At 48.7% G+C, this 15091-nt stretch overlaps 1 protein-coding gene across 1 annotated transcript; it reads right to left on the minus strand.

Moving 5' to 3' along the window:
- Positions 1-1363: 1363 nt before the first annotated feature.
- Positions 1364-14792, minus strand: LOC106895437 (probable G-protein coupled receptor 83). Its single transcript, XM_014954864.1, has 6 exons — positions 14675-14792; positions 11265-12354; positions 10373-10498; positions 8992-9125; positions 3738-4346; positions 1364-1808 (listed from the first exon to the last, which is right to left on the minus strand). Exons 2-5 carry the CDS (start codon positions 11646-11648, stop codon positions 3752-3754), a joined length of 1239 nt encoding a protein of 412 aa, XP_014810350.1. The 5' UTR covers positions 11649-12354; positions 14675-14792; the 3' UTR covers positions 1364-1808; positions 3738-3751.
- Positions 14793-15091: the final 299 nt, after the last annotated feature.

Consider the following 15091-nt stretch of genomic DNA (forward strand, 5'->3'; position numbering starts at 1 on the left):
AATTTCTATCTATCCATCTTGCACTGTGAAACAGCCCTGGGGATGGGATTTAATCCCCGGCTTGGCTCATTCCCCAGAATTTGCCAACAGCGAGGTAGATTTCATTTCAGAATCACAGCGAGAGCCATAGCTTAATATTTCTCATGGAAGGTAGTAGTGTTGTTGCTATGGTTATTTCATAGAAGCCCAAGATATAATATGTAGGTTGAAAGAAAATATAGAAATATGTCTTTAGAAAACGAGTTTTGTGTGCAAAGTGCTATAGAAAGGTGCATGGGGCCGTGCATGGGGCTGGAGGTCCATGCCAGTCCTGCTGCTTGGGTGTTGGGTCACACACAGCTCCTCGAGCTGTTACAGAGAGCCTTGAGGGGGCAGGATGTGATTTTCCACTTTCTGTTGTTGCTTTGTGAAGTGTTTGCTTTGCGGGTGTTATTCAAAGAGCCCTGGAAAGTTTTGTCTGAGGCGATAAGACACAGTAAATAAAGAATACACTCGTCCAGGATGAAGTTCTAGGTGAGTGGTTTTGTTAAACTCTGCCTGGTTTTTGGGTGATACCAGTGGTGTTTTCCTTTAGTATCTGGCTGAATCAGCTGAATAACTGTGAAGAGCAAATAAGCCCATGAATCACAGCTAACCAAGCCCTGCATCTGCCTTATTAACTGATGGATGCTGCCATCACAGTTCACTCAGCACTACTGTTATGGCACTAGAGGAATGGGCACTCCTTTTTTATACATTACTTAGTGTGAATCCTGTTATATGCTGGCAAACAGTGAGTTTAAACCTGAAGGGGTCCTGTGAGAACATATCAGAGAAGCTCAATAGGCCAAATCAAGTCCATTGGATCCAGAGCAAGCACCAAGTGGGGGTCTTGGTGTTGCAGGGCTGTTACCTTCTGCCTCCAGGCCAGGTCCTGGATGACTCCATGCTTTACCCAACCATTGCTGAACTTTATTTTCTGCTGATTTTTGATCCCTGTTCTGGACTTTGAGGAGGGGGGATACTTTTTCCTGTTAGTCCTTTTAAAGTAGGACCTCCAAGTACTTTTTTCCTTCCTGAGCCCATAAGACACAGCACCTCCCAGGTTTTTTGTGGCCATCTAATGGTTTGCCCTGAGGCTGCCATTGCTCACATTTCCACTCTTGAAGGAAACTTTCCAGTTGCTGGGAGAAGCTCATCCACTGTAACTTTTAACTGGGTTTCATTTACATCCTCATCTTGTGATAAAAACTTGTGCTACAGCAACCAAAGGATGAAGGATGCTGGTTGGAGAAAATGCTCTTAACATTCTGAAGACATTTGAGTGAAAACAGGCTGCTAAATTTCCACAGTGGAAACCAAAAAGTCCCTACTGACATCCACCTTTCCTCAGGGAAGAAATAACATTTTAATAAAGTGGAATACATGGCAGTTTGAGGGCCATTCACTAAAAGTTGATGAGTAAGGAACAGTGAAAAGGCAAATGTAAGCTTCTCTTAATAATTAAATGAGGTGATGCTCATTAATTAGAGACACTTTTAACATTTTGAAAAACTCACAACAATGTTTTTCAACAGAAACCAGACCTTGCTTTACACAGAGAGAGGGCAGTCCCTGCACTCAGCAGCAGGCTGCCTTAAATTCCCATATTCAAATAATTGTTAGTTTCCAAGTGAAGTGCTTCATCCTTTCTGCTGCTGCTCGTGGTGCTCTGCTCTTCTCCTCATGCAGATGTTGCATTGTACACCTGAGGTGCAGGGACGTGGCCGAGTGGAGTCAAGTGGCCTGGAAGTGAGGACATCCCCTCCGCTCTCTCCTGTTCCTTCTCACTGCACAAATGGAGGGAAAAAAAAGAATCGAACCTTAGTTTCCCTTCTTTTCCTTTCCTCATCCGCCCCCAGGAAGGTGGTGGGAACATGTCCTTGTCCCCACCAGAACCTGGGTCCCCCCTGCCTCTTCCCCAGGCAGAAGCTAAGTTCATCAGGGTAGACCTGACAAGGTAGACACCAGGTAGAAGCATCCCTGACCCCAAGCAGCTATGACTGACTTTAAACTATTGAAAACCATCAGCTGGTTTTTCATCAACTAGACAAACCTAGACTCCTCAGCTGCCCCTCATAGGGCATTCCTTCCAGCCTTGCCACCAGCTTTGTTGTCTCCTCTGAACGCACTCCAAGAGCTTCACATCCTTCTTAAATAGTGGGGCCCAGAACTGTATGCAGTGCTCAAGGTGAGGCCATGCCAAAGCTGACTACCTTTTATCCAAAGCAGCTTGTTTGGGGTGGTTTTGCTATGAGTACAGAGTTTCCCAGTGAATATCAGGCCTGAGGACCACCCTGGCTGGTCTGTACCAGAGCCCCTCTGTCACCACTGCAGCACGTACTGGTCACCAGCACCGAGTTTTGAAGGATTACCCAGGAACTGTCAGGGCTCAAAACACACATCCCTCTAGCCCTGCAAAAGACCTATGACTACTCAACCCAAAGCCTGGATGGATAAGTAAGTAATAATGTTTTCCTGTCTTTTGTCTGTCTTCTCCAAGTCAGAGAAGTCCCTTGCTTGAGCTCAACCAGGGAAGCTGGGAGGAGAAGTCTGACCTCTCTGGTCTTGGTGCAATTTTTAAGAAGGATGGTATGATGGAGAAAGGGACATCACTGGCCAGGCCAGGAGGTCCTTCCAGTGTCTCCTCCCCAGTGCCCAGCCACTGCTCCACACTGCTTGTGAAATCATGTAGCAAATCTGGTTTCTTTCTGCCTTTAATATCTCTTTTCCATGTTGTTTTCTTTTTTTTTCCTCTCTCCCTCATGTACTAAATCTTTCCTTTGTTCTGTATCCTTTTTTTCACCTGCCTCCCAAGCGTAGCTAAATTAAACTCTATTTTTCTCAGGATTGTAAACAAAACCTTCCCTCTTAGTCAGAGTCAATTCCGTTGTTTAAATGAAACTCTTTTACAGCAATTAGTAATTATGCAGGATGATTTCATTCTTCAGTTAGTGAATGCTACAGCCCTGATGAAATATTTTGTGGCCTTTTGTTTACTGCCAGTGTAGGTTTATTTCCTGAATTAATCTTTTTATAATAAAACCAAAAAGGAATTCTCAAGGGACTAAATTTCTCCACCTGAGTGCCATCTGAGGCTGTGGCCAATGATGCCTGGTCCATTTTCTCGCTCCCCTCTTGGCCAGGGCTTTTTTTCCACTGGAGCTCCAGCAGCAGCAGCAGGAAGGGTGGGCAGAAGGAGCGAGGGGAGAAGGAGCAGCACCATCTGAAGGGGAAACTGCTGTTGACTGACCCTTACCTCAGCTGGGAGGCTTTGGTATAAATTATGTGGTGAAACTCCATACCAATAGAATTAACCTGGATGTCGAAGTCCTTCCTTCAAATACACATCAGAACGGGTCCATTTCTGTTGCTCTGCAAAGCCCCGTTGGTGTCATGGCTCTGAGAGCTCTGAGGCCAGCACGAGCAATGATGGAAACCTTGGTCCCACTCCCTTGGCTAGTAAGAAGATGGGAAGCCCCCAGAAGCAAATCAACCCTGCCTGTGGACTTCCATGTCCCCTGCACCTTGGACCAGCTGCAGCTGTGGGCTCACAGGGAAGGTCCTTGAGGGGTTCTGCTCCCACTGCACCAAGTGAAGGGGGTGCTGCTGTGATACCAGCCAAAAGTCAGGAGTAAAACACACCAGAGCAGCAACATCAATTCCTGAGGCAGAACAGGGAGATGCCATTAGGTGTCCACCAAATCCAGGTAACTCACCTCAGCCCTTTGGCTCACAGGTCTGTGTTGGCCGTCTGGATGTTTATGGTGGAGCAAATGGTCTGCGAGGCAGGTCCCTTCCTGTACTTGGCCTGCTCCATCCATGCCTCGCGGCAGGATGTAACTACGGGTGGCAGCATGTTGTCCTGAATCTGAGGCACCTTCTGGCACATGCAGAGCAGGGACTTGAGCTCCGAGCGGAAGCTCTCGTTGAGCCAGCAGTAGATGAAAGGGTTGTAGCAGGTGCTGCTCATGGCGAACCAGTGCAGGGCAAAATAGAGGGAGTTCTTCGTCTTGATGCCTAGGCTGGAGATGAGCACCACGTAGCAGTTGAGAGGGAACCAGCAGACAGCAAAGACCACCACCACCAGCATCAGCATCTTGATGCTCTTCTTCTTGTTCTTGTGGTGGGTGATGTACTGCTGTGTGGTGATGTCTCCAATGGCGTTGCGGAGCCACAGCTTCTTGGCCAGGCGCGTGTAGGTGACCGTGATGATTAGCAGAGGCAGGAGGTAAAGAAGGAGAAATGTAGACAGGTCCAGATACTTCCAGACCAGCTCTGCAGGCTCAGGAAAATCAGGGAGGCACAAACTCCTGACAGTGGCTTCCCTTGAAAAACAAATAAATATATATATAGCATGTGGCCATTGCTGTGCTAACAGATGCTGCTGATTTGGCAAACCACTGCTGGGCTTCCACACCACCCCCAGCCACCTCCCCAGATTTGCAGTATAGACAGAGGAGGGCCAGATGGTGCTCACCTCAACAAAACAAAGCTCAGGCAAACCTCTGTTTCCCAGAAAGTCTTCTCATGATGTTCTCTGTGGCTGTCTTACCAAGGATAAGCCTGGCTACTGTGTATCGTTACCTGCTTTCCCCTTAAATTGTGTTGTCTGATAAAAGAAATCCTTAGAAAGACAAACTGGAGTTTCCTCTTAGAGGCTTCAGTTGATTTTAATTGAGTGAGTCCCTTGTGTCCCCTTAACATGGCAGAAGTCACCCCTGGTGGCCCATTCTTACAAAAGGGGCTACTGTGAAAGAAGCCCCCACCTGGCTGCATCTGCCCTTACCCATGGGCACAGAGACATGGCAGTGCTGGTGGAAAGACAGCAGTGGATGAGACCCACCTAACTCCTGCTTTTCTCCAAGTCCCATAGGTGATTCCTTCACAGCTGGAAAAAGGACACCTTATGCCCAGGTTTCCCAGAATGTGCCCACCCAGAAATCCAGCCCGGGATGTGTTACTCCTCTTGCACGTGGGCTGCACCAACTGCTGTCTGGCCAAGCACAACTGACCTCATCTTCCTGGGACACGGCGGGGTCACGGCACGTGCTGGGATCCCACTTGCCATAGCTCTGCTTGTCTCTGCCAGGTTGGATCTGCAGTCCATGCCCTACACCTACACTCACCTTTCTGTGTCCCCCAGCAGGTCCAAGACCCCCTTGGCCAGAGCAGAAAACTGCTGGACCAGCTGGGAAGTCAAAGCCATTACAGATGGAAGGGGAAGGGGCTTCTGGAGCCTGGAGGCCACGTGAAAGCCTCGCAAGCACGACCCCACCTGCAGAGACAGCAATCCTTCCTTCCTGTACCAACCACCCCGTTTCCATCAGCTCTTCAGACCAGCTGTTAAAACCTTATTGCTGTGTCTTAAAACAGGCATGATGATTAGAAAATCTGCTCTCTTAACCCCAGTTTAACTGACAGTTTAGCTTTTGATGGTTGGCTAACGAAAGAATCGAGTTTAATTATATGCAATAGCTTATTTCAACAGCACCTCAGCAATCTGTCCCATTTAAACCAGCAGATCCAGGCTCTTTTCACTTATTTTAACAGCACCTCAGCAATCTGTCCTGCTCAACCCAGCGGATCCAGGCTCACTTTGCATTTTCTGGCTGGCAGTGCCTCTCAGCTGAGGCTCCCCAACACTTTCTGCATCCCGCAGCAGATGACTGGAAGGGATGAAACACTGGGAGAAATGAGCTCTTGTGCATTTATTTCTGATGGATGTTTTCTCCTTTTCTTTCCTTTCCTCCCCCCCTCTTTTTCTTTCTCTTACTCCATTTTGTCCTTGTCCTTAGCTCACCTGCATTTAGCCCAGACTTTAGTCCCCATCAAGCTGCATTATTTGTTGCAGTATTGATTAGTATCTTTAATATCCTGTTTTCAACCTCGGGAGCTGTCTTTTGTGCCACAAATAGAAGATTGCTTGAAAACAGACGGCTGCGAGCCGGGGCTGTGCGCGGCTGTTGGAGGGATGACAAAGGGTGCGGGAGGAGAGCTCTGCCGAGCCCGGACCCTGGAGACGCTGCTCGAGAGGGGAACTGACGCAGAAGGGAAAAATCATCCTTTATAAACCACGCTCCTGACCTTTTTCTGCCTGGGATCCGGCTGGTCGCCAGCGCGGGCAAGACCAGCCCCTGCCTGCCTGCTGAAGAGGACCTGCCAAAGCAACGGGAGACCTGGCAGGAGAAGCAAGCGCGGCGCCCAAGGTGACACCGCAGCCTGGGGTCAGCCCCACCACGGCCATGGCTGAAGAGCAAAGACAGAGGGAAAGAGCAGAAGAGATGGGGTTGGGAGAGGGGTGGTCACCCCTCACCGCCCCCCTGCGAATCGGGATGCTTTGATCTAAGGGATGGTATCCAGACTGAGGTCCCTGGAGCACAGCTGAAGGCTGGGGAGGGTGATGCTCCGGTGCTTGCAGAGTTTCAAACCCCATTTGGACAGAGAAGGCAGCAGGATGAGCCCACAAATAAGCAAAAAAACCAGCTGCCCCCTTCCCTCTCCCCCTCTAAAGAAGGGGCGCAGAGCTGTGAAAGATGCTTACAATTATATCAGAGAAGAGGCTGGTTGAGAGCAAAACCAGTAAAACTCTGATATGACTGGAGTCGAGGATGGAGCCGGGCTCTTTTCAGTGGTTCCCAGTGACAGGATGAGGGGCAACGGGCACAAGCTGGAACATGGGAAGCTCCATTCAAATCTGAGGAAGAACTTTCCAGTGAGGGTGCCAGAGCCGTGGAGCAGGCTGCCCAGAGAGGGTGTGGAGTCCCCTTCTCTGGAGATCTTCAAGACCCACCTGGATGCAGTCCTGAATAATGTGTTCTGGGCAATCCTGTTTTAGTTGGACTAGATGATCTCTGGATGTCCCTTCTGACTGACAATTCCGTGATTCCGTGACTGCACCGCAGCCAGAGAGGTTTGATGCTGGTGGAGCCCATGTTCTCCAGACCCCAGAAGCCCAACAGCTCCCTGGTGGGACTTTCTCAGGAGCTGCTGGCCCTGCAGGAGCTATTACAAGCAATATTACAACTGCGATTTTTATTCAATGGAAAGCAGGGACGAGAATAGCATGTCCTGGAAGTCCTTATATCGCTGCGGCGCCTCATGCCAACGCGAGGCCAGGTTTCCTCCGGCCGTGCTGAGGGATGAGCAGAGACAGGTGCCGTGAAACAGATAGCGGCGTGTGTTCATTCATGAGCAATTTGTTCAGTCATACCCACACATACAGAGCACAGCTGCAAAGCAACGCGAGCCCAGGAGTAACCCAGCACTCTGTTTACAAAGTCTAAGCAGTTGAAGATATTCTATCCCGCAGGGAGGCATCGCTCGCATCCATCACAAAAAAGGAAGAGCCGTGAAGAGCCCCAGATTGGGCTCCCATTTTTCTGTAACCTCTCGTAGACAAACAAGCAATAAAAAGCCCATGTGGGCTGTTAAACGCTCTCCCTGCCATGCTGTTGGGTCCTTTGGACAGAAGCCCAATGTCTACAGTAGGAATCTCTCTCCTGCTGCCTATTGCTGCCTCCTTACCCTGCTTACAGGATGAAAATCCTGCTCGCTGTAAGGTTTGGCCTCCAGTCTGGCCTTTCTGCAAAATGCAGGCACCAGCAGCGTGACACACCACCACGGAAAGCACCAGTTTGTGTGGCGTTACAGACTGGTTTCTAGCCAGGAAGAGTCACAGCAACGCCACGAGCTGGTGGGGACAAGAGGACAGCAGCAGGTTGGGTTCCATGGAGGAACAGAAGACAGCCAACCCAAAACTTCTGGTTCTTTATTTCTCCCTGGTAGAGAGGGTAACCTCACAGCAATGAATGCCACCACGGGACCAGCTGGAAGGTGAAGAAGGAGGAAGAGAAGCTTTTTTTCTTTTCTTTTTTCCCCCTCTAGAACAGAACTTTTACTTTCTTCTGACACTTCAGCAGTCCTCATGTGGATGTGAGATTCCACTTCATCTTCTTTTAATAGGTTCTGTTGTTGTGTTCAGCCAAGCAAAGAGCTCTCTTCCCTGCTGGGCAAGGCAAAGCAACACTCTGAGATGACGTTTCCCTGTTGAAGCACTGTTCCTCTCACCAGCCCTTCACTGCAGAGGAAGAGATGGAGGTCTCTTTTTTGCTTGTCCTGTTTAGGTAACGTTGGGCAGAGGAGTCTCAATCTTTAAGGAAAGTTGTTCCTGTTTGGTAAACCCAGCTGGGTGAAATGAAAGGAAGCTAAAATGTGTGAATCAGCGCATGAAGTCTTGGAGATCTGGGGTTCACGGCCCTGCTGACTCACAAAGGCGGTCCTCTCCTCCCTGTTCTTTCTGTATAGTCTTGCTAGTGTCAGCACCAGATGTTAACAGCATGAATTTTATTTTCTTTCTTTCTTTTTCAAACTGCTCTCTCTCTCTTTCTTCCTTGCCTGAGGAAGTTGGCTAGACACGGGCTTCTTAAGTCTAGGGAGCTGAGCAAGGGTGAGGAGGGAAGAGAAAAGGCCCTCAGGAGAAAATGGCCTTCTCAGGACAAATGGGCTTCTTAAATCTAGGGAGCTGAGCGAGGGTGAGGAGGGAAGAGGAAAGTCCTCAGGAGAAAATGGCCTTCTCAGGACAAAGCCCCTGCAGTGGTATCACGACACTTGGAGAAGATTTGTCTCACCAACCTGCTGTGCCCTGGCCACCTGCACTGGCCACCCAACTGTGCCTAGAGTCTGCCATCAGCAGGAGGTTGTGGAGGTGGGACTCACCCCCTCATCCAGGCATTTGGGCAATGGCGAAAGCAAACCCAGGTCCTGAGGGCATGCAGTGAGCCAAGTGGCTCTTCCACTGGGCCAGTCCTCTGCTGTGGGAAGTGAGATTTCATCCACGCACAAGCTCCTACCAATTCCACTGTGTCCTTCCTCAAACCTGGAAGCCCTTCCAGAAGCTCTCACTGCTGAGACCCACTGCCACAGAGGGCTATCAGACCTCTTAATGCTTGCTTGGAAGGGGAAATAACTCACCTGTAGTTATACTGGAAAAGCTTTTGGTAGATGGCATGGGGCAGGGAGAAACAGGTTGCCATCAGCCAGATAACAGAGATGCTCAGCGCTCCTTTTGTTAGTGACATCCTCTGCTTCAGCGGGTTCAGGATGACCTGCAACAGAGACTTCACCATGACTCTTATCTCCCAGGAAAGCAAAGCCCCTTCACCAACGCACACAGCAGAGGCATTTTTTTGGCATGATCTAATGCTGTTAAGAAAATGACAGCCGTGATAGGAAATGCCCTGCTTGTTAGATTGACATGGAAAATGAGAAACCTTGAACTTTCAGTCTGTTCAGAAGTGCTTTCAAATAAACTTTTTCCTCTATTTTGTTCTGTGAGGGCCATTTTCCTTAAATGGAAAAAAAAGAAGATATCTACAGAAGTCTCTTCATTTGTGGGCACGTTTGTTTATTTTATATGAATTACATAAAGAAATGTCTCCTGTTCTGGCTGAACCTATGAAGCTGAGCCTCTTTTGAGTTAATGCCTCCCCTATTTTGAAGCATTAACTTTTATGAATTCTTCTTTGTGGGATGACAAGGTAAAGTGCTTATAAAATTTGAGAGCCTGGAAGATGCTATTTGGCAGCAAAGGAAGGGAGAGTGATTGCTAGAGATGAGGGCATGGCCTGGGCTGCCCTCCCTTTCCCGTGCTGGCAATGCAGCAAGTGTTTTTCACAGTGGGCAGCTGGTGAGTACAGTCTTCTCACAGCTCTGAAGTCTCCTCCCAGCTGGAAACAGAGATTTCCCACTCTGCTGTTCCCCTTTATACTGGTCCAGCATTAGTCCCACAGTTATTTAGGCTTTAGTCTCAGAATTTTCTTTTGATTCCCTGAGACAGTGAGCTGAGAGTTGCTGCAAACTCCTACTGTCCCCCAGCTTGTTGATGTACCAAATGCCCAGACTGGCGTTTTGTGGGGTTTGGGTGGTAAACTGAAAAGCTTGGAAAAGTTCCCTGTAGAGTTAAAGTAACACTTTGCACTCAGCATTGGCTCTGCTGCCTTCCAAGGTCCCCCTTGTAAAACCAAGCCTCTTGAATCAACTTGCCCAGCTGGACCTGGGGGCTAGGTTGGACCTGGCTCTTTTCAAACCACTTGAAAAAGGTGTCCTCACCCTTTTCCACTGAAAGTTTGGGAGGGTTCTGTGAAACCTGTGACGCTGCATTGTTTTTTTCCTCCCCTGAGCTCCTACAGAAGCCCATCCAGCCTTCTTACCCCTGACACATGAGGTGGGTCTTTGAATTTAGCTCCAGAGCCTTCTCATTGGATATGGGTTTAAAACCCAAGATTCAGCCACCTTTAACCCACGGCTCAACCGAGACTGACAGAGGCTTGGGAAGAACCTGGGAGGGTTTTACCTGGTGCCTGTCCAGGGCGATGGCCGTCAGGGTGAGCGTGGAGACGTGGAGGGAGCAGTACTGCACGAAGCGGCTGATGTGGCACATGGCCTTTCCAAAGATCCACGTGCTGTTCACAAACCGAACCTGAGGAGAAAGCAACGGGCTATCAGCCAGCAAATGTACCAGAAACAAATCCACAGGGAAACCCTTTGGATTGCACTTGAGCTGGCCCATGGATTTTGCCTGCCTGGCTGGGCAGTTCCACCTGGAACCCAAAGAAAGATTAGCTATGCTGGATTTTGAAACACCCACAGATTAAATAAGTGGTGCTGTCACAGCCCTCCTGAACAATATAAACACCATTTGTGAACAGTGGTAATAACTTTTTGATTATACTAATAGCTATATCTGGAAAAAGTGAACCAAGTCTTCATCACACAAACCCCCCTTCAGGCCTGGAGAACTTTCACTGAAGACTTTACTCAACCAGTAGCTCCGAAAAGCTTGACTACCTTCTTCCAGTCATCCAAATATGACAGGCTTTCAAGTTGTTTTGATCCACTAAGTTTAAAGTGTGGGTCTCTAATGCTCTCCTGCATGCAAATTAAAAGTACATATCATCCAGGAACATATTCTGCATTCCCCAAGAAGCTCTTGCCGTGGTTTGGTGGCATACTTGGAGAGACTTTAAAGTCTTTTAGAAGATATAGAGTCTAACGGAGCAAAGAGAGCCCACAGGTTGCTGAACTGTGTTTTACTTGCCTGGGAGAGTTGTTTATTAGACTTGATTGTGTTGGGTTCATGCCTCAGTCCTGGAAGAGCATGCACAGAGAAGGTGTGACCACCAAGCAGGGCATTCTCGTGAGAGACTCCCTTCCTGGCTGAAGGGACAGAACAGTGGGCCACTTACCAGGGTGAACGGGGTGTTGAGCAGCGTGATCATAATGTCCGACACCGCCAGGTTGACGATGAACAGGCTGGTGGCTGAGTGCATCCTCTTGTTCTTCAGCACCACGTGGCACACCAGCATGTTCCCAAAGAGAGACATGATGATGATGACCGAGTAGGCCACAATTAGGAGAGCTTTCACTGTTGGTTTCTGGGATTCCGGCTCGTATTTAGCCAGCTCGGCAAATTTCTCCCACTCAACAATACGGCTGTCTGTCCAGTTGAAGGTGGTCCTGTTGGTTGCTTGGTAGATTGACATGAGCTTGGCCAAGGAAGAGTAATGGTCAAATTCCTCAAGAAATGCCATCGTCTGTGACCTGTATGACTGAAGCAACAAGCGAGGCATGGTGGGTTAACCTGAGTCTTCAACCAGCTCAAGGCAACTGGGATCACAGTTCCAGCTCACGTAGCAAGTGATCCATCAGCTTCAACTGCTTGGTTCTCTAGGAAGCTGGTGAAGATGCAGCTGCCATTACAAACACTTTAAAATGTAAAGCTGGAGGGGGCCTCTAAGGTGCAATGGGTTCCCCAGGGGCAGAAGCAGCACCAGGGAGCAGTTCCAGCTCTCACACAGAAAAAGGGCTGGTCTGGGACCACGTGCTCTCAACCCCTTCATATATCAAGAAGAGTAATAGCTCCACAGGCAGGCTGGAAAGAAGAGCTATTTTCATGTGTAGCAAATGTAGGGAAAACTCGGGTGGCGCCTGAAGTTGTTTTAATCCCACGTCAGCTTTTTTGTCTTTGTTCTCAACTGAGTCCATTTTTCGTCCAAGTCCCACAGAAGGCTGTGCTGTTGGCGCTTTCATCCTCTACTTCAAAACACCCAGTTTTCTTTTTTTTTTGTTGAAATGTTAAGGCAGAACCATTTGGGGCATCATTTTTAAGAACACAGGTAGCTTTTGTCTGCATCTAACCCCAGCAATTATCCTAAAGTGGTTCAGAGCGTGAAAATCACATCAGAAGTTGACTTCAGTCTGTCTCACATTTTCTCCTCCAAACAACAACTGAATTCCGCTTCTGGCGTTTCAGTTTCAGGGTGAAAACAGTCTTTCCTGCAAAAGACAAGACTTAGCAGTGAAGAGGCATGCAACTCACAAAGGATCCACTTACAGCGTATGCAAACCAACACACAGCGCTAGATACACAAGAACAATCCTCTAGAGATAAAAATCTCTGCTTCCTCACCTTTACCGATATCCATTCTTAGATAATCCTGGGGACTTTAGGTGGCATTGATCTACTGATGTTAGGTGGAACCTATTAACTATGCACACCGGTATTTACAGACCTGCCACATATGGGAGGAGAAAGTCGTTTAGAAGCTCTGTCAGATTCTCGGGGAGGGTGGCCGGTTTGTTTGGTACGTGGTGTTCCTGCCGAGCCTGTGTGCACAAATCAATGGACCTCACACGGCGTGAGGGATTAATAAGCAGAGCTTTCAGAGTGCTAAAAGGCTCCCCGATAGCTTCCCACACAGCAGACCAGCAGGCCACCCGGGGCAGCCAGCTCGCTGCAGGACAGCGAGTAGACATCCAGTAGACCCCAAGCCAACACACCGCTCAGCCTGGGCTGCAAACACCACCAAAAGTCAGAGATAACTGTTTTCTGATGGAAATAAGTGTGTTTGTACCCATGGATTCCCATAATACAGTCTGCTTGGGCTTGTCTGCTTACTCTGGGGAGTGTTGGGAATACTGGAGGATGCATCTCAAAAGCAAGTGGATGCTAAGGCAGCTCGGTGGGGTGGAAGGAATGAGGAACCATCCAGGAGACAGAGAGAAGAAGAAATCTTGAAAAGATGCCATGGCCTGCACAAATTTATGAGTGAAGGAAGCCTGGGTAGGACAGAGAGTGTGACAAACGCTCGTGGATTCTGCTAGAGCAAAGCAGCTGTAACGCAGTGGGCAGTTCAGCTCCTCCTTGTTCTCCCAGCGCTGATGGTACTGGGAGCATCAAGACCACCTCTAGACCAGGTTCCCAGTCTGGCTTTCGCACAAGACGTGGACCTGGGGAGCTGCCAAGAAACTGGGAGCAGAATTGAAACCAACGAAAGGGGTCATGCACCTTGTCTGAAAAACACGGTTGGCACACGGGACTCATTGCAGCAAAACATAGAATCATCTCTGAGACTAAGCTTGGTACAAGTCAGAAAGGACTTAATGCTTACGCAGGTAATGAGACAATCCAGAACTACATCCCTCTGGGCTTCTAGAGTGGGGAAGAGCAGATGGGCAATAAGAGCCTTAAGCGACCTGCAAGGTTCATCCCATGCCTGGGTAAGGCACAGGGGACTCCACACCTCCAATAAGGAGGTCTGCTGTGGTATATGCTGAGGATCCAATTCTTCATGGTGCGTGGCAGCTCTCAGCAGGCAGTGAGACGCAGCTGCACTGAGCTGTGAGGGTAATGCAGCACGTGTGTAACGAAAAAACACGATTTTGTCAGCTCCACCTGAACCACTTTGGTCTCTGAATAAGCACGGTTGGGATGTTCGTGCTACACTGAAATGCCAGCGTTCAGCTTGAGAGAGGATGCTGTGGCGTGACAGATGAAACCACCTATTGCCTTCCCTACATCCATTTACATCAGGTTCCCATAAGGGAACTTGTCTTTGCCACCATGAGATGAGGCTGAGTTTCAAGGAACTGCTACGATGCATGGGTCACATCAGATCTGCAGCCTCCATGCTTTGGGCTGGTGGGCAGCAAGAAGAAATCTTGTACAGGTTATTCGATTTAAAAAAGCCAAACAGGTTTTCTCAAGTGCCCGTGCGGTTGAGAAGCCCATTTCCCAAGGACTACCTGCAGGATCTTCACTCTCGAGTAGCTCACAGTGATCGGGCAACCGCGGCCTTAAATGTGGATGATGAATGGGGACCACTCTTCTTCCCTACCACACATAGCCATTTCTCTCGTGCCTATGTCCAGGTCCCTGTACAATCAAATAAAAAAAGCTGTTTCATCTGAAAATTAAATAAAGCGTTTTCAGCTGGATTCATTTCCTGACCTGACCCACTGCAGGGCTGAACCTTGCTCTTCCCAGAGCTCAACCTTGCTCTTTCCAGGGAAGGAGAATGGAAGAACTTAAGACGATGGAGCTGTAACCTGATTTTCTAACAGGGAATTTCTCCTTGAGATCTTTCTCTATCCAGTAAAACATTACTTTCAGTAATTGTTGAAGCTCTTGATGTTGGCTGCTGCCTGAGACTGCAGGTGCAGCAGAGAGGACTCTCCTCCTTTCCCGAGGAAGTGTGTGTTTAAATGCATGTTATCCCAATGAGTTGAAATACCACGGTTTCATGCAATAAGAGCCTTTAGCTTACAGTTTTTTACGAGTGGATAGAATCTGAAGGACCACAGAGGAAGAGCCTACCTCAGTGCAACTTCTCCCAGCTCATCCAGCTCGGGGTCCAAACAGGCTGCCCGAATTCCCCTGGCTGCTTCAGCGCTCATTTCTTCCTTCCTGCCCGGCAGAAATGTTAACTTTCCACTCTAAAAACAAATAAATACGTACATAAATAAATAACTCAAAGCCATCTTTCCAACAGCAGTCTGCCAAACGGGTTGGAATTCTAACTAAACCCCCCCATACACACCCCCCCCACCGGCCGAATTCCCCTGCCTGCTTCAGTGCTCATTTCTTCCTGCCCGGCGGAAATCTCAACTTTTCACTCTAAAAATAAATAAACACGTACATAAATAAATAACTCAAAGCCATCTTTCCAACAGCAGTCTGCCAAACGGGTTGGAATTCTAACTAAACCCCCCCATACACACACCCCACCCCCCC

The sequence above is a fragment of the Calidris pugnax genome, unplaced genomic scaffold (assembly GCF_001431845.1).
Source record: "Calidris pugnax isolate Ruff unplaced genomic scaffold, ASM143184v1 scaffold38, whole genome shotgun sequence".
NCBI classification, from domain to species: Eukaryota; Metazoa; Chordata; class Aves; order Charadriiformes; family Scolopacidae; genus Calidris; species Calidris pugnax.